At 44.7% G+C, this 18,205-nt stretch overlaps 1 protein-coding gene across 2 annotated transcripts in view; it reads left to right on the plus strand.

Moving 5' to 3' along the window:
• LOC124179304 (cuticle protein 19.8-like) overlaps nucleotides 1-10,625 on the plus strand; it is a 229,578-nt gene extending 218,953 nt beyond the window's left edge. Inside the window, exons 1-4 of one of the 2 annotated variants that reach the window (XM_046563511.1) lie at nucleotides 7,888-7,927; nucleotides 8,091-8,265; nucleotides 9,265-9,563; nucleotides 9,641-10,625. In XM_046563511.1, the coding sequence (XP_046419467.1) occupies nucleotides 7,916-7,927; nucleotides 8,091-8,265; nucleotides 9,265-9,563; nucleotides 9,641-9,895 (741 nt within the window). In that variant the 5' untranslated portion in view covers nucleotides 7,888-7,915 and the 3' untranslated portion in view covers nucleotides 9,896-10,625. Of the gene's footprint in view, nucleotides 1-7,887; nucleotides 7,928-8,090; nucleotides 8,266-9,264; nucleotides 9,564-9,640 lie in introns of those variants that run through there. The other variant, XM_046563512.1, reaches the window with a different exon arrangement.
• Nucleotides 10,626-18,205: the final 7,580 nt, after the last annotated feature.

The following is an 18,205-nucleotide window of genomic DNA, read 5'->3' on the forward strand; positions in this document are numbered from 1 at the left end:
TTTATATTCTATGTGACTCGCATGTAATATCGTTACATTCTGCTATCCGTGATGCGATGAATTATTCGATCTTAAAACCTATAAGAAAGAAACCTTGATTTTTCATCAAGCAAAATCCTTGTGCATGCACTGTGATTTTCACAATCAGTCACCAATTGATACCTTTTCGTACAGTTTCAAACTACTTTCGCAAATCTCGCATTTCATTTCACTACGTTATTTCCTTCAATTATACACAAGTGTAGTTATGGAAAAAGGAGCTCTCAAGTCCTTGTGCTAAACACGCCGTGCCTTTCAATACTCAATCGAGCCTTCTTGACTCGTTTTGTCAACGAGCCAGCTGGTGTAATGGAAATCGATCAGACACCGTGGCAACCTGATTACGATTCCATCTGCAGACCGTCCACGGTTGTACGGATGGACAATTAGGAGACAATCACTCGATAACATCAGGGTATGGAGATAACCCTGTGACACTAGAGCATGCGTATATAAACCCCTGTAATAGGTTCCTCAGATGTGCAAGGTTGCCGGTTTATGGGAGCCTTCAATTCGGGCAAACCGCTCATTCTGCTCCTCGGAAGCAAATTAACGGAAAGACAAGTAGGTACCGGGGACACGATGACCGGGATTGTTACAGTGCCATGACCAGAGGCACAAAGGTGCCCGAAAGGATTGCGCAGGTTACTGGCACTGCTGCCCGGTCGCAAGGAGGATTCGAATAATGTGTATTTTCCTTTATGACGAGCAGGTGGAAGGGACAGATATAAGCTTCGGCGTTCCACCATGGCGGTGACGGTGTTCCACATGGTCGACCCCAAACGGTAAGCGGCCCTAACGCCCGCCAGGATAATTGCACCCTAGGCTCGTCGCGTCGTTGCGGACAGGGGAACCAACCAGCAAACCAACCGCCCCTTCGCGCCTGCTGCATGGTTTTACAGGGAGGGGATTGTTTTTGGTAATTGGGTGGGTCGTGCCGAGCATGGTAATACGCGGTGATACGGTTCCGGGTCAAAATTATGAGCACCAAGAGGCATAAATTCATTAATTTGAATTGCAGGATAAAACGTAATTGAAGCGACGCCGCCGGAAGTCTAATTCTTCCGTGAACAGAGAGGATGAACCGGCGCTACAATGGCCTGGCATGCGGATCCGCTGAGCAGTATCTTTGCTAGGAAAAACTAAACGTAAACTCGCGCGGCTCGAACCCTCTCACCGACGATCGATAGTGTTCATGCGATCAAATAAAGCACGTACGCGTGAACTTCGACATCGTGGTAATCACCGCTGTATGGCTCCCTTCAATAGAACCCTCGTTAACGAACAACGCCGACGGTGGTTGCAGGGGACGGTTTTGTAACCCGCCTGATAACTGTCCCTCTGTAATAACCTAGGTGGTCACTCATAGTGACGACCGATTACGGATCTGTTCGCTTATTTGACGCTCTTCAATGAGTGCAGGTAAGCCTCCTCTTGGCGCAAGTTAAAGTGCCAAAAGAGTGCTGGAATTCTTCCAGTTTAATGAGATGAAATACACGCACGGCATCTTTGTCTATATGACGAGCTTCGGGACTACGAATATATTATTAAAAAATCCAGTTTATTTAATATCAAACATTTCATTTACTGGTGAGGATGGTCGGTAGAATTGTTTCAGTGCACAGATATACGTGAGACGGATAGTTAGTGAAAAGAAGGCAAGAGAAACAAGAAAGGTGCTGGTTGATAAAAAGGGAACGCGAGGGATGCAGTTTGCTTAGGAGATATCGACGAACGGGATACGCGGCGGAAGCGGTAAACTGAATACAAATGGCGTTATCTAAAAACTGGCGAAACTCCACAGCCGGTTCACAGAAACGTGAATTTCGCCGAGAATTACTGCTATTCCAATATATTTTTCGCTACATACACTACACGGTGGAAATTCCATCATCTGCCCATTTACCGTCAATGAAGTCCGTGTAATTAATCCCTCCCCAGTGGCTGCAACGTAATAACAAACTGCAGACCCCGACTCGATTTTCGGTGATGGATTGCCTCCCGTGATGAGAAAATCATACATAGGTACGAAATATCCTAACGTGAAAAAAGGAGATAAAATCCGCCACACCGATATAGCATTGGCTGTATACACGATGCATGAATCTATGCTGTACGGACACGTGTGTATGTGAGAAAGTAATTATATTCTTGCAAAAACCTGCAGCGATTTTTCCCCGTTCTAAGATCCAAATATCTGGAGGGTAGGTGTAGTGTAGGAATGTTGAATTTCTCGGTGAACAAATGCACCACAGGTATAAAATATGATCGACGCATGATTGGCCGGGCATTGTGTTTCTCTATGGGGCTTGTCCATGTTGATGGATCACGAGTACGAAGATTCTTTGTATTTCTTACCGTTTCTTCCGCCGCTTTTCCAAGAGCACGGGAGGCACGGGACGCGTATATATGGGAAATTGAGCGAAGGGGAAATGCCGAGAGATGGCATTGGGATAGTAGTAGTTATATACGGTCGGAGATGTTGCATCGGCACGAAACGAGCCAGTCATTTTCCGAATGGTGTCGTGAATTGGGAATTCCGGCGAGGCGTAGGGTTGATATCGGTTCCTTGTTCCGTCCCCTTCGATTTTACGAGCCCACGTGGCACAGTCCGCGGCCAATCATCGTCGGAAAATCGACGAAGGACAGGAGCGACCTTCTTTCAGGTTTCGTTCAAACGATACTCAGTTATGGGATAGGCATCCAGGTTCTTCCTAGTAAATTCCAGCCCGCTTGGCAGTCAGCTTCAATAATACAGCCCGCGTTCATCTGATTCAGACCTTGCACGTACTACGCGATACCATAGAAACAACTTGGACAGACCTCGAAGGCCTTATCGATCGCCGACTAATTCCCCGGTGCAACGCGTTTTTTTCTAGCTAAATCGGCGTCCCGTCGATGGACCCGTTATCTCCTTCACTAGTCCGCAACAGAGTTCTTTTCTCCAATCGGTTTCTATCAGTCTACTCGACTGGTGCCCGGACGCTAAGGTAGGAGGAGGGAATTGAAGGGGATATAGAGATCGAGCTATCTTCTATTTTGTTTTCGCTTATCAAGACGACGTAATCCGGGAAATAAATCCTGTAGGTTGCAGAGGCTTCGCGGAACGGTTCCAGCGCCAGCCACCCTCGCTTTTGGACTCGGGTGTGAGGCCGCGTCGATACCAGAGGCCACCTTTCTTCGTTCTCTGATTCGAACGACAATAATAGGCTGTCTGACCCCGGGTGAACCCGTGCTTGAAGCCTGATTCCTCTATTATACACATGTTGCCTGCTCGCACGGACAATCGACATGCACATACCAGCCGAGTGCCTACTCTCGTTATTGATAGAAATTAATCGAACCGAAACTGACTATCCGAGTCGGACTCGGCGGGAGAGCATTGGAGTTTACTCACAACCGCTCGGCTTGAAAGGTCGATTGGAAGATATCGATTGGGGATTCAAAAATCAATTTTCAATCCTTAATGCGGTGACTACGAGGCCAGGCCCAGCGTAATGCCGACGAATTAATAGACAGTACTAATATTGCCAAGGGCAAAGTACCTCGAGTACAGATCGATCAAAACGAAGCTAAATATGAATGATACCAGAAGATATCGCGTTACGGAGGATGAAAATACGCCCGTGTGTCATTGGAGTTTGATTTATACGCCAGGCTTGATCGATCGTAATTGAAACAAACAAGCGTAAGATGCATTCCTTGTCTGTCGTACCTGTACAATATTATCTTGCGTGAGTGCAGAGGTGAAATTGACATGATGGTGAAATGATTACAAAAGTACGGGGGGAAACCTCGCCTTATACAACCTGCATGCGAGTAATCAACTGGGGATAGAAAAACACTATCCAACTCAAGTATTCTGAGAAGGATATTTCTTTGAGCGAGACCTTCTTCTTCCTCGGACTTGCCATTTGATTCACCTCACCTACGGCAATTAGGATTGATTTAGTTTACAGTTGATCACGCAATCGTGAATTTAGCAGTGAAATGAAGCGGCCCAATGACGCAGTGATAACAACAGCTGCTGAGTGTTCCTAAAGGTTGCTCGAGGCGCGAAGGTTAATGCGAAACACATTAAAGAAGGGTTCCAGCACCCGCTACGTGAAACAGTGATTTCGTAGCGTGTCAGCTGGCCACTCATCGCGAGAAGCGCGATAAGGCAATCTAGTAGAGAACAGTGAACCAGAAAAGCTCGGAAAGGCGCGATAACGGGGTTTGTATTCGGTGTCTTTTAGTCCTGTAAGAGAACAACATTGGAAGCTTTTTATTGAAATCTGGGATGCTTTAGTGGTACAATGGAGCGCAAAATAATCCCATTACCAAATGGCAGATTCTGCGGCAGACCCGACGCGTCGTGAATAATTGTCCAGTATCGATTGTGGTGCGAATTGGACCAATGCAGTCGGTTTATTGGGTTGTCGGACGGACAACAAGTTTCATCACTTTGGATCAACGCCGCGACGCGCTGAAGTATGAGTCCATTTCAGTCGCCGGAGTTGTGTGCGGAACAAAGGTAAAGAACGGTCTCAACCCGAAGTAACAAGATAATATTTCTGGAAAAACTATGTCCCGTCCTAGTCGTTGTATTCATTCCATCCACGTCAGGGATCCTAAGAAAACGTTCCTGGGTGCCGAAATTTTCGCCGTGAAATGAGATCAGGCAGGTGAGCTGCGTGCGAAGTGATTCGGTGATGCTGGGTAAACATTGTCCTCCATTGCTGTTGGTACAGCGGTCGGAATATGATGAGGAAGTGTACTCAGTCGACCGAGATTGACACCTGTGTTATTACCGAGAGTATTATAGGTATACAAAGATATGGTTCAAAAAAGTCTGAGGGAATAACGTCTGGATAAACCTGACGTCGACCCTAAAAAATTTGAGGATGTTTGTCACGGGAAACCTATTAGGGAAATACAGAAACAAGAGTGATAGAAATTGAACAATAATCTCTGACCGCTGCAACGTCCAGCTGCCGTACCTACCTAATCTCTTCAGTGCGGTTCCGTGTCCAGTCAAGTACCGCTTTGAGCTCGGTAGTGTCGCGAGCATTTATACGATTCGGTCCCCCTCCTTTCACCTGCTGCGTCAAAAGTGCATGGGAATACTATCCGGTCATCGTCCACAATACACGTACTCGACGAGATGGCCCCTTGTCACGAATAGATGTGACGCGGTGTCGGTGTACTTGTGACTCCGAGTGTGAAGTTACATCGGTGCACCGGTGAGCTAGATCTCTGGGTTGCTGCCGGGACTGGCTCGCTGGCTTCATCCACCACGGATACTCCTTGAGTAACTACTTATGTTACTTGACCCATATGAGCCAACCACGCGAGGTGCACCGCTGCACCGGGACTGGAAACGACGGTGAGATCTTGGAACCGTAAAACCCTGGATATTGTTACTTGCAGCGTGTTGCAACTAATGGAGTTATAATTTGCCGGTGTCAGTTTTCCTTTGCAGGATTTTTTCGCGATATTGTTCGGATTGTATCCGTCCTTGTTTACCGACGTCGCGGGGTAAAGAAGAAACCTTATTCTGATTTTTCTGCGTCAAGGATAATTTTTTCCTCGGCCTAAGTCATTATAATACGCGATATGCGCATTGACGTGAAAAATGAACGATCGGTGCGAGGAAGCCAGATACCGGAATGCTGATAACCATTGCCGGAAATTTCAGTGATATTGCAGGTCTTGACTAAGGGCGTTACACTCTTTCGGTATTTCGACTCTCAATAAATATATTGCCGGTGAAATATAACTGCCCGAGATAAGGCTTCGATGTTTATTTTTTACTCCATTTTTCTCCACGCGCGCTCTCTTCTTCTCTTCTTCAACTCGTTGATAAATGTGGCGCGTTTCAATCCATTAACCATCCAAATGCAAGAAGCAGATGGCAAAGGGTAGGTATACCCACTCCAATAATGCCTGTAGAAACGCGGGGCGCTTCCTTCGAAGTATCGAGGATTGTTTCTCGAATAATTTTGTCACTCTTCATTGAAAACCAATCGCGCTTTTCCCTCCGCCTGTGCCCGCTTCACGTTTTCAGATATAATCAGCAGTAAATTCCCTGTAATTTCCGATCGAATCAAGTACGGAATCGCGAGACACCCGAGGAGTCCAGGACCTCTCAAGGATCGCTAACGATCCAAGAGCCGCCGCAGCCAGCGGGAGGGTCGGATTTGCGCAGAGCGATTGTTGAATTGGCGTGCGGATAATGCGGGTACCTTAAATTCATTCTACTCCTTATCCGCTCCAGGAGCTCTTCACGGAGTAACATTGTGAACATCCACCGTACGACAGCAATTTTCATCCTCGCGAAAATTGATCGCGCTTCATTATTATTCGCACAATGCTCCAGCGGCAGCCATTGAAACGCGATGGGATCTCCTCCGGATTCTTCATGCCGTGAATCATTCTTTTGTATCCCTGCGGATTGCCAGCTATACGTACAACCTGCACCGTACATGCGGCACGCGTTAAGGCATCACTCAGAATTGAGCCATCGAAACGCGAAAGATATTTCTCATTGCATTCCACCGAGTGTGACACGGTAGTCGAACCCATTGTGCAGACGAGACTCTAGTCGAATCGTTACCTCGAAATCGATACAATTTACATGTTTGTGCGGCCCGAATCGAAATGGTGGGCTGAATAGCGCGTACAAGGGCGAAGGGTCTTGAGCCACGGTGGGGTTTTCTTTCCTTCGACGACAAAGGGGATCGATCGCACCTTGACTATTCTCGACTATCGGTTAAATCAATCTGGTCCCAGTGCCGCCGCGTGGTGTTCCGCCGCGCCGCCCAAATGAGCGACCGATCCTTATACCTTTGCAGGCGCCCGTCGAAGAATGGGACCCCGTGATAGATTTCATCTTTAAAGCGAGATGGATTTACCGGTGGCAGTTGCCGGGGCTCCGAGGGTGGATCGGAAAACTAAACTAAATGGAAAGGGCGACGATTTCTCTCCCGTTTCCCTTCTTGCCTCTGCGATCCCGCCAACGCTCTCCGACCCTTAACGCTTTTCGATTTCAAACTTCGGTCGAAATTTATTTCCTCAATCGTCACTCCCTTAGAATTAAACCGTATACCTGATACCGGCACTCAATATATTTCTCACTCATTTACAGGAACTTATCTTTTATTCCTAGTCACCGCCTCTTGCTTTCGGTCAGAGGAATTTTTTTCTTCACCTCTCGACAAACGTGTGTTAATAAATCCGCAGTAAACAAGGTTTGAAATCGTCCGTAATATTTAGGGAGAATGCTATCCCCGTTTCAATCCAGGTTCAAACCCTCCAAACTGAGAGCTGATGTATACCGGTATAATATTTCGATATAATGAAAAGTACCGAATCTATATCTGTTCCTCCCGCGGAAACGCGATTTCGTCTGTCTCTGACAAAGGTTTTCTTTTAAATAAACGTTTGAAAATTTTTCTCATTATTCTTTCACTGTCGAAGTAATTCTGGAACGAATTCAGGGTTATGATCCTCTCACAGCTTTTCGGTGTTCATCTCTGTGTAAGATACGAAAATAATCCGCGAGAAAAAAGTGGAAGCACGAGTCCCTGGAGAATATTCAGCAGTCTTTTTTACAGATATATCTTAACTTGTGACTTCTTTGCTCGTGCGCAGAATACACCGCACGTACCCCACATCGTATGTGAGCATATTACATGCGCGTATTGCGATAGATGCATTTTTACAATCTTCGGATCGTATTATACCGTTCATTTTTACCGACCAACGACAGCGATATCAGTGAAACCAAATCACTAGGCGGAGCCAGCTAGGACAGATTAGTATAAAGTCTGGAGGTCTGGACAAGCTGATCACAGTCGCCTCAGCTGCATCAAAAACGAGCACCTCGATCATCATGGCTTGCAAAGTAAACAGCGGATATATTTTCATCCGGCTTTCACTTCCCGATTTTTCAATTAGTGGGTCGAGAAATTGATTTCGGAATCATCTGACTGGAAAAATTGTCGGAAGTTCACATTAAACCCCAAGGAATATGTCCCAGCGTTATAATATAAACCTTCACGTTTCAGCTGATAATGTTCACCGGCCTGCTCGCCGTAGCTCATGGAGGAATAATTGGCGGAGGCATCGTTGGATCTCCAGCTGCTGTGGCTGTGGCACAACCTGCAACCGTCGTTCGCACGGAAGACTACGATCCCAATCCTCAGTACAGCTACAGCTACAGCGTTGCTGACGGCCTGACCGGTGAGTTTGAATAATTCGAAAATGACACGGCGCGTGTTTTTGCATCGAGAAATTTTACAGCCAATTTTGCGGTTTCCACAAAAGCCAGAAATCATGACTGTGTATCTGGCTAACGGGTAAAAACTTGTGCAGAGTACGGTGTGGCTGGATAGTTTGATGCTGGGTCAGAGTTAACGGTCTAGTTTTCGCGTGTTCAGCACTGTGCTTCTGAAACACTCAACTGCTCTCATTTCCTCCGACCCTACAGGAATATTCAAAGTTTAGCAAAATTATCACTGTTCTGGTGGGAAATTTAATCCAAAAGTCTCGCTGAGTTACATTTGAGGAACGAATGGAAATCCCGCAGTGAAAAAGTCTTTTTCACTCTGCCCTCTTCACTCCGCCTGTTAATGTCACTGAGAAAATGGACCATCCTGAGTTTAATGGCCGGTGTAAAGACACACGCTGTACACTCTGAATAACATATCGGGTCACAGAAGTTTTCACATAATCGTAAAATAAAGTGTTCTGCATACGTATTACCAAACAGCCAACGATGCAACCTTCGTACCGGCTCTTCTTCAAGTGCCTGCAGTTTGCCAGATCCAGATGTTATCAAATGTTCTTCGTAAAATCCAAGAGAATCAAACTACTTGATCTCGAAGCTTTTATACGACGTCTAGTACAACGAGCGGTTTCGGAAGTTTGGAAAAAGAAAGTTACAATTAGTTTTGACGCTCGCTAGACCCACCAAACACCCTGATTTTTTCGTGACCCGATAATCTTTTCATTGCGTAATTTACTTACAGTTTCTCGGAAAAACGATTCATTCCAACTCGTTCGTCCAACTTTGTTCGAGGAGCTTTCCCATGAATTATTAACTCGACTGTTCGCTCAATCCTCTTCTGTTCCATTTGTCAAACTTGCACGAAATGAAGAGGATTACCCCGCTTCTTGTTGTCCGCGTGTTAAAGCATCAGGCAACTGACGTAAAATTATACCACAAAATAACATTTTAAGGCGATAACAAGGCCCAGGAGGAAACGCGCAACGGAGATGTTGTCCAGGGTAGCTACAGCCTCGTCGAACCCGACGGCTCTCGAAGGACCGTATCCTACGCCGCTGACCCGGTCAACGGATTCAATGCCGTGGTCCAAAAGGACCCTGCCATTTCAGTTAAGACCGTCTCTGCGCCGGGGCCGCTTTTGGGACAAACCCTCGTCACAGGACCCCAGCAAATCATCCGGCATCCGATACTGACCGGGGCCGCTGGGCCAGCGGTGGTGACCACTGCTTCCGGATCGCTACTCCGTCAATCGGTAATAATCTGAAGAGGAGCTTTTTGTATTCGCGTCGTAAGTTCGCGCCGAAATCGAACGCCGTTGATTTTTTGTAGGCTGTACTCGCCGGCGGTCAGGTGCTCCGGCAGTCGCTGGTGGCCGGTGAACCCGTACTTCGTCAGTCAGTGATAACGGCGCCCTCCATCACGTCTCAGAACATCATTAGTGCCCCGTCCGTCAACGGTGGTGTCGTTGCCACCGCACCGCTGGCCTACGGCATCGGACTGGGACTTAGGGCCGGATCTCTTTATGGTGCCCATCCTGTTCTCCAGTCTGCCTACGGAACTGGAGCTATACTGAAGGTTCACTAAGCGGCAGAGATGCCAACGATTCAGCAACAGCGTTTTCCTACCTTGGGTCAATGTCCGCCCGAGACGCAACGTTGGATAAAAACGCTGTGGCCGATTCGCGAACAACTTGAACCGAGTAAATCTTCAGAAAACGACACTTAAAGAGTAACAAAAACAAGTTATCGCTTTGAATTTGGTCAATATTTAGTGTCATTTCGGTAACGCGCCTAACGCATCTCGCGCTGATTCCAATTAATGTAGCCGATCTGTTATAAACAAATTATAAATCGTAGGAGAAACTTATGGTCGAAAGATCGAATGCAAATTTTTACATGATTCTCAAGGTGATGATGTAGTTTTCTTTTTTGAAGCTATACTTTGAGTTTTTGTTCTCTGAAGTGATCGTCAAGCTGCCAATTCGCTTTACATTTTACAGACAAGTGATACGAAATTCTTACGAAAAGCAACAGCCAACTTCTGACTTGATTGATTAGACGCTGCTTCATCTCTTTTCCCCTTATTCTGTTTGCACTGATTCTTCCTCCCTCGATGCGCACGAATTGTCTAACAACTCTAATTGCTTTTTAAAAACTGAGTATCTTCTCATCTGGCACACGTGAGTTTACACCCACTGGCACGTGTGCAATGGACGTGGATATATCTAATCAAGTCTTAACACTAGCGTTCTTTGACACGTAATGTTTACCCCGGACGGTGTATTTTCTCGGTGGCAGCTCTGTAGAGTCGGTAAAAGAAGAACGTGATTTCGAACTCAGCTGTTACCTACTCCGCCACAATCTGCTAGCTTTCAGAGCGAGATCTGCGATAATTCACCCGACAAGTTTTTCTTTCTTCCATTCTTTACCTATACTTTTCCCAACTGACTAGCTGTGAACTATGGTCTACGATTTATGAGCTAATATTTAAAGTAATCGTTATGCGTAAGCGACACCTTTTAAGCGTAGGTATTAGTCACGATTTGTTCGTTATTAAGCATAACACATAAGTCATTTATGGTCAACCCACTGTAACATATAAGCAATGATTCGATGTTTTAGTACGCCACACAAAATAAACAGGAGATTCAAAATAGCTTCTATTCCATATCCGTAATTACTCAACTTTCTTCTTGCTGGTTCAACAGAAAGTCTAACAGCATGTGTCAAGATCGGTGAATAATGAGTCTGCTGACTGATGATATATTACCTTAGAATTGAATGTTTATTTGAGCTACAGTTAAGATTCTAAATCTTATTAATAATCTAATAAGATTAGAAGAAAAATCTGAGGTAAGGGTTTAGAATAAATCATGTCTCACATATGACTGAAAAAATAATTTTGAAAAAGTCACAGACAACATTTAATGAATGTTGCAACCTCGCAGTAGAACCCGTGAAATAATAATCTAGACTCGAAATCGTTGCAGTCTAGACGATAAAATTCAAGCCTGCGAGTTATTACTTGATATACCGGTCAGCAGCAAGTCGGGTGAGAAAAATTCGTAGCGATTTATGAAAGTCATTCGCCATCCAGAGCCACTTTCACGACGGCAGATTTGAGGCATGGCCGAATGTAACAGCTTTTCCTATTTCACGCTGTGCTTTTAGAATTTTAATAGCCGGTGCCAGCGCAAAATCCTTGGTAGTAATCACGCGCAGACGGTTTTCAATCCTGAAAATCTAGCTTGAGGCATTTCTAGGATACCACAACACACCGTATCGGACCGTTCATTAACGAAAGATGTTGATTGACACAATCATTATAATTCCAATACGAGAACGGAAGGTCAGCGAACTCCGATCAGTCGGCTTAACAGCTGTGGAGACGTATAAACTGTATCATTGTTGTGTACATGTGAGTACAAATATCCGAACAAAAAAAAGTTCTGTCAGCGCGACGTGATATCCTGCAGGGCTTGCGAAGGCCTTGGAATGTACCGTAGAATGTCCAAACACCCAAACAAAAATTGCCACTGAACTGCATTGCGATATATCTCGCATAGTTATCGGGCCTAAGGTGCATCTCTATACCAGAATAGACTGAATTTTTACTTAACGGGTAGCCAAGCGAAACGGTTTGGGCTCATTTATCACGTGTCGTTTCCAAAATCCTTACTAACGGAGCAAATGCGAATGTGCGATGATTTGCGGCATCTAGTTATTTCGAACCCATGCATACTAAATAATAGCCTTTCCCATGCACTGCGTAATGTTCGTGGTATCGTGCACTTGTGGTCGTTGTGCAATTCCTACAATCATTATTGCAGTGGCTAACAAAGTGACGAGCTGTCTTCTCACTTGGTAAGATGATACCTTCGCAAACCATACGTCAAAGAGCTGCTGGAGCATCGGCTTGGAATACCGGACATCCATCACAGGTACACGTCAATCAATAACAGCTCCGGAATAGCCGATCAGCTCACCACTGCTGAGGTGAAAACCACGCAAAGGCTAAACAGCAGCTTGCACTTCATCCGGAACGCGTGTGGTCGAACCGCCAACGACAGTGGCACTGGCATGCATAAATGAAGAAATGGTGCGAACGCCGAGTGAAATGTGTCTACGAAGAATTACGACGTTGCGACTGAATCGTGGATAATATATTACGAACCGGTGTGAGGAATCATGGTTTCAGAAGAAATGAAAAATTGACCACGGGAAATCGTTGATCTATCATCAACGCACGCACGGCTCTTCAAACTTGGCACTTGAATTCTCATCAGCCTGAGATTCCGGCGTCACGACTTGAAGGGTACCTATACCCCACTGCTGCGAACCTGGTACGTGACCTCTGACTCGTGGAAAACAGGGATCAAGGGTGCCCCAAAGCACACAGTTAGACCCCTTCTCATTCGCCTCACGAGAACAGGAGCTAGTTTTAATTAGGCTCACTATCTTCGGATTATTCCGACATTGTTTGAGTGTTTTGGTTATATCCTACCTGGCTAAGGCTCGTTGAACAGAGTCGAGGGGATTCCGGGATGATATTATAGTTCTAACGCCACTTGGTACAACAGAACAATCGGCCTAACGAGCCGCGCTCAAATTCAACTGAGCAAACTGTGTAATACGATTTGGTGAGGTAACCGGGCGAGAAATCAATGCGCGTGGGCTCGAAAACGCCCCAAAAAAGCCTTGGGTTTATAAGAAACTTTTCCGAAACGAAGACGGAACATTGCGGCTGATAACAGGATCAATCTGTATGCACGTGCTGCATAAGATACCGTGACTTATTTTCTTGGAGACAATAATTTGAAAGATTGTTTACGGTCGCCTAGCTGCGCTCGGCCTCGCTTAAATATATAGACCACGTTATACTTGCTGGCTATGATTTCTCATTTTCCGCTGGCAAAGCATAACCTTTACATTGCACCCCCACCTATTTCCTTATATTGTGAGGAGAAAAGTCACTTAATAATTCATTGCCTCGCGCTCCACGGATCGAGCGAACAGCTCATTTACATTTATGAGATAAAAATGGCGCATATTTATCGTTCGCTCCGTGCTGCTATGTGATCACGTTTTAAGAAGAGACTTAAAGAAAGCCGAGACCGAACAGGCAAGTTGGCTCAAGGGTTGCTGGTTCTCAAACTGTACAGACCTCTCATGAATTTCAAAAAGCTTTAGAGTCCTTCCTTATTATCCCACGTTCTTTTTGTTTAATATAAAATTGTGTACCATTACTCGTGTACCTTGTCAACTGTTGCTAGTATTATCCTGGTCTGATCGATTGGCCGCTTTGGAAAGTTTTTCTCATACCAGTATTGCTGAGGAGTCTTGATACCTTCTTTTATCAAAAATTACGGCCAAAATTCGTTTCGATTTTTTGCCACGTACGTGTCGATTGCGTTTCGTCAAAAAGTCACTGGAGCTGCTCCTTAAGGGCGTGAGTCAGAGAAAATAAGAAAGACTGATGGATTTCTGAGTTCTCGGGAGCTGAGCAACCGTGAGAGGAAATTCTGAGCAGTATTCGGTAGGCTGAAAATAGGTATATACGTAATCCGCGGTAAGAAGACTTACAAAGGATTCAGGAAGTTCGAATGCGGTTGCCGAGGTGGAAAATCATCTCTAAAGTAGACTTATCATACCGAAGATAGTACCGAGATGAATGGTATTGTGGGCTGCCGGGTCAATGTCGGAAATACAACCGTTAATTATGAACACCGTGGAACTGGTCGTTAGCTTACAATCGAACAACACACGACAAAATAGTTCACCGTCTTTCACCTCTTGTACTCGCAATGATGGCGTTGATTGACTGCACAACGAATGCCCAGCCGGCTGAAGTTCTGTCCCAGTTTATTCTCACTCCATCGTTAATTAAATCGTATTGCTGCAGTAATACATCATTAGAGACGATGCCGAGTCTTGATAGACCGGGACAGTTTCGTGTTCACTTCGCAACTGGTGTGACAGCGACTAGTCGACAGGTAGAATTGGTACAGCTGAGATGCGCAGATTCGTTGAACACCTCGTCCAATTTTCATATGATAATTACGGTAACCGCTATTCGCGAGAAGGAGATGAAATCGTGAAATACATGGGCACATGATTGATTATCTCGACCGAGATCAGTGAAAATCGTGTTGGCGTGGAAGAGTAAAAAAAAAAAATTTCCCAACGTCAAAGTTTTAAGTATGCCTTGCGAAGTGATCTGTTATACGTATAGTAGAGTATTTGCATCCATCATCTGCCACCCGAATCCCTTAATTGATTTCTCAACAGCCCCCTCGGTGCTAATCAATGTATTATGTTCGGCAGTCTTCCACGAATAGTCTGAGAGAAGGGTACGTATCGTCAATTTCGAATCGCTAAGCTCATACTAAACTTAACTAATCGGTAAATTGTAAAGTTTTCCTATTTCTTTCTACGTGGGGTCTGGTTCAAGTCGCTGAAGGATAAAATAAATTATCGAATTACTTTGATTAAAAACTGTGCGAGAGAATCGTTTGGGGATGAGGCGAAGAGGGCGATAGAAATGAGAGGAGACTCGTTTGCGATATCGGAAATAAATTTCTAAAAATACGTGACCGCCAGCACTGCACGTCGAGGACTGGGAAAGGGGAAGGGGAGGGAAGGGTGGAGGATGAAGATTTATGTTTATAACTTTAGGACAAAGGGCGTTTGCCGAGTAATCGGTAATAAAGGGTCGAAATGTTGATAAAAGTCGAAGCGAGCCCTATGGCTCTTCGAACGGAGAGAAAGATCGGGAGGCTGCGAGGAGAAAGGACGGAGAACGCGAGTAGCTGGGGTGGAAAAGGGGGGATCAGAGCGGGAAGAAAAAGAGTAACTCCGATGCCGCCAGCTCGGTGGAGGTTAAGCACGAGTTGTTCAATAGCCGATGGAAACTTAAAGTAGAGTTGGGGGAATTACTTGAAAGGGAATCGAAGGGTGAACGCGCGTCTTGGGGTGGATGACACGGCTCGAGAGGGAAAGAAATGAAGGAAAGTACAAGAAGAAGAAAAAAAGGAACGTCTTATGCTCTTCGATAATTATTGAGATTCCAAAGTTCTCGAGATGGGAACCGCGGATGGTAAAGTCGACGTTCACGGGTATTAGCCTTCACGATACTGACACTGATGTCTGTTTTGATGCGCTGCGTAATATCTGCGTATCCCTTGAAATGCGCGTCTCGAACGTTGTTGCGAAACTTTTCAGTCGATATTTCGAAAAAGATTTTTCGAGTAGGAATTCAACGGTATTGGCAAAAGTGAGTCGCAGAGTATTAATAGAGAGTAATTGAAATTATCATCCCATCCCATTCAACTATTACTTACACAGAGAATCACCTGGAGCTCGAAAATCAGAACTGTGTAATGTGATCTTTATAGTTATGCCTTTCAATTCAATTCTTCCTACTTTAAGCCGTCGTGAACGGAGGAGCAGGACTCGTTGAAACTATTGTCCGTGGAAACCGGTCGCTTCTTTATACTGCGGACCCATAACAGATCGGAAATTGAACTGAATCGAACTCTACGAAGACAATTGAATCCTACCAATAAAACCCAGCCAGATCTTCCGGACACCGAAGGATGCACTTTAATACCAAAGTTTGAGGAGTAAAATTCTTCGCGGGATTGGACAGGAAAATGAAATGAATTTTCCCGTTCAACTTATCATTTATATAGAAACGTATACCTATATGCGTTTTCGTGATCGAGGATGTTACACAATTAGCCAAGTGCCACAAATAGCGAATACCATTCGTGAAATATAATTGAACAGAGTCGGATCAAGTGACGAATCGCAAAGTAGTATCAACCTACCAATTTTTAGAAATTCCGTACAAACGCACTGTGACAAAGCCAATTTGATCCAAAAGTATATTCTTCTTCGTAAAGGATTACCGAGTTTGCAACTCTGTCAGCGGGCTGTAGAGTTCTGCGAGATCTTCCAACACACCCTCTAAGCCTATCCATTACTGCATGTACTTACCGACGTCAGCTACTTTCAGTACTTAAGTTGTTGAATCCGGGATCGCATTTTTCTGTAGAAATTAGTTAAAAACACCGGACATTCAGTGTGGTCAACTGCAAGAGATAGCGCCGGGAGAATTAATTACAGACGGTCGTGTGGTTTCCGTGTGAGTATAATAAGGTATAATAGTTTGCGATCGTGAAATGACTAGTGTAATATCGTAAAAAATGTTACATTCAAATTTCCTTGCATTGCATCAGCTACAGAAGAACTTGTTTATTTATTATACATTTATACATTTATACGGCCAACAATTCCTCGAAAAACTGCGAAAATCACGAGAAGGGAAAGCCTCTTTAAAAGCTTCGTTAAAAACCGTTGTACTAATTAATAACAAGCACGCAATCATTTCGTGCCGTTTTATTCGCGTCGTTTCATCCGGTTTGCATAAACCCACACCTGCAGTAAAGATTGCGCCAACTTCACATGCTTGCGCTGCGATAGCGAAGGAAAATGATTGCACCCGGTGAAATGTGATTCTGTATCTGATCGCACGTCTCCTGCAAATGCACTTCTTGATTGTTCGATTCGATCATGCGTGTTCATAAGTAATATGTTGTAATTTCTGAAACGACAATAAAAATAATATCCTCCGGGTGATTTCAGCCGGATAACGAGGGCAGATCGACCTTGCACTTCTTCATTGTACTCACGATGCGCGGAGTTGTGTATAAGCAGCATCAATTTACGCTCGTGAATATAATTGCCACGAACGTTTCAGTCCATCGAGAAACGCCGTTATCGCTTCCTATTGGCAGGTTACTGTTCGCGTTTAAGGGGTTCGATCATCGCTCAGCTTCGCGTTTCGATTAAATTTTGGATCTAAGTAAATTGATGGTCAGCTACGGGCAATCTTCTGAACAAATACATTTGGCACATGCGACGAATTCTCCGCTCGCGTGCCGATGCTTTTCGTGCTAGATTACGTGAGCACTGCTGCCTAGATGTTTCCTAGTAGTAAGCACGTGATGTATTTGATAGGGCGTTGAACAAAAAAAAAAAAAAAAAAAAAACAAGATAAAAGAACAAACGGTTGTAATTATCGATCTTCCCTTTTTCTGCAGCAATCTTGTAGTTTAGAATCAAAAAATATTTGTATGACGTATGTGAAGTGGAAAGTTTCAAGAACAGGGTAGGAAGGATTGAAATAAATTTTCTGAAATCTGCTATTTTTTTTTTTCACATACTGATAAAAAATAACCTAATAATCACCTGAGTCCATAATTTATCCGAGAGCTCATTCTAAATGCATTTTTTTCCGATATGCCTGTCAGCGATATGTTCTTATAAAGTTTAATATTTTGTTTTCACTCAACCTCAAATAAAATGAGTCAATATTTTTACGGTTTAAAATTGGTTCCTTGAAGTGTCAAGAACAAGTATTATTTTTGGTGAAATTCAATGATGAGCAACCATTTCCTTTAGTAAAGGCAAAAGGAAATATTCATAAGCTATGCGGCGTTACTAGGTAATCATCATACATCATACATCATACATCATACATAGTATTAAAGTTCGAAATCAGAGTTTGGATGTTCGGATGTTCGGTAGTTCAGAAAGTGACGTTACCCAAAATTTTTTTTCTCTTGACGTCATCGATCTGTAGTAATCGTAACGACCAAAATCAGCTAGCCGAATTCCTCAGTCTGGAAACAACCGCGCAGTAGAGCGGACGGATGAGAGTCGCGCTCCGCAAATTTCGAGTACCGGGTTCTCAACCTCCCGGATCCCGCGCTTCGGGTCCGCTACGTATTTCGAGTACCGGGTTCTCAACCTCCCGGATCCCGCGCTCCGGGTCCGCTTCCTGGTGCAACTCGAGTTCCAGGACAAGCGCTCCGTGGCTTCTGCGCTTCAA

The sequence above is a fragment of the Neodiprion fabricii genome, chromosome 4 (genome assembly GCF_021155785.1).
Source record: "Neodiprion fabricii isolate iyNeoFabr1 chromosome 4, iyNeoFabr1.1, whole genome shotgun sequence".
NCBI lineage: Eukaryota > Metazoa > Arthropoda > Insecta > Hymenoptera > Diprionidae > Neodiprion > Neodiprion fabricii.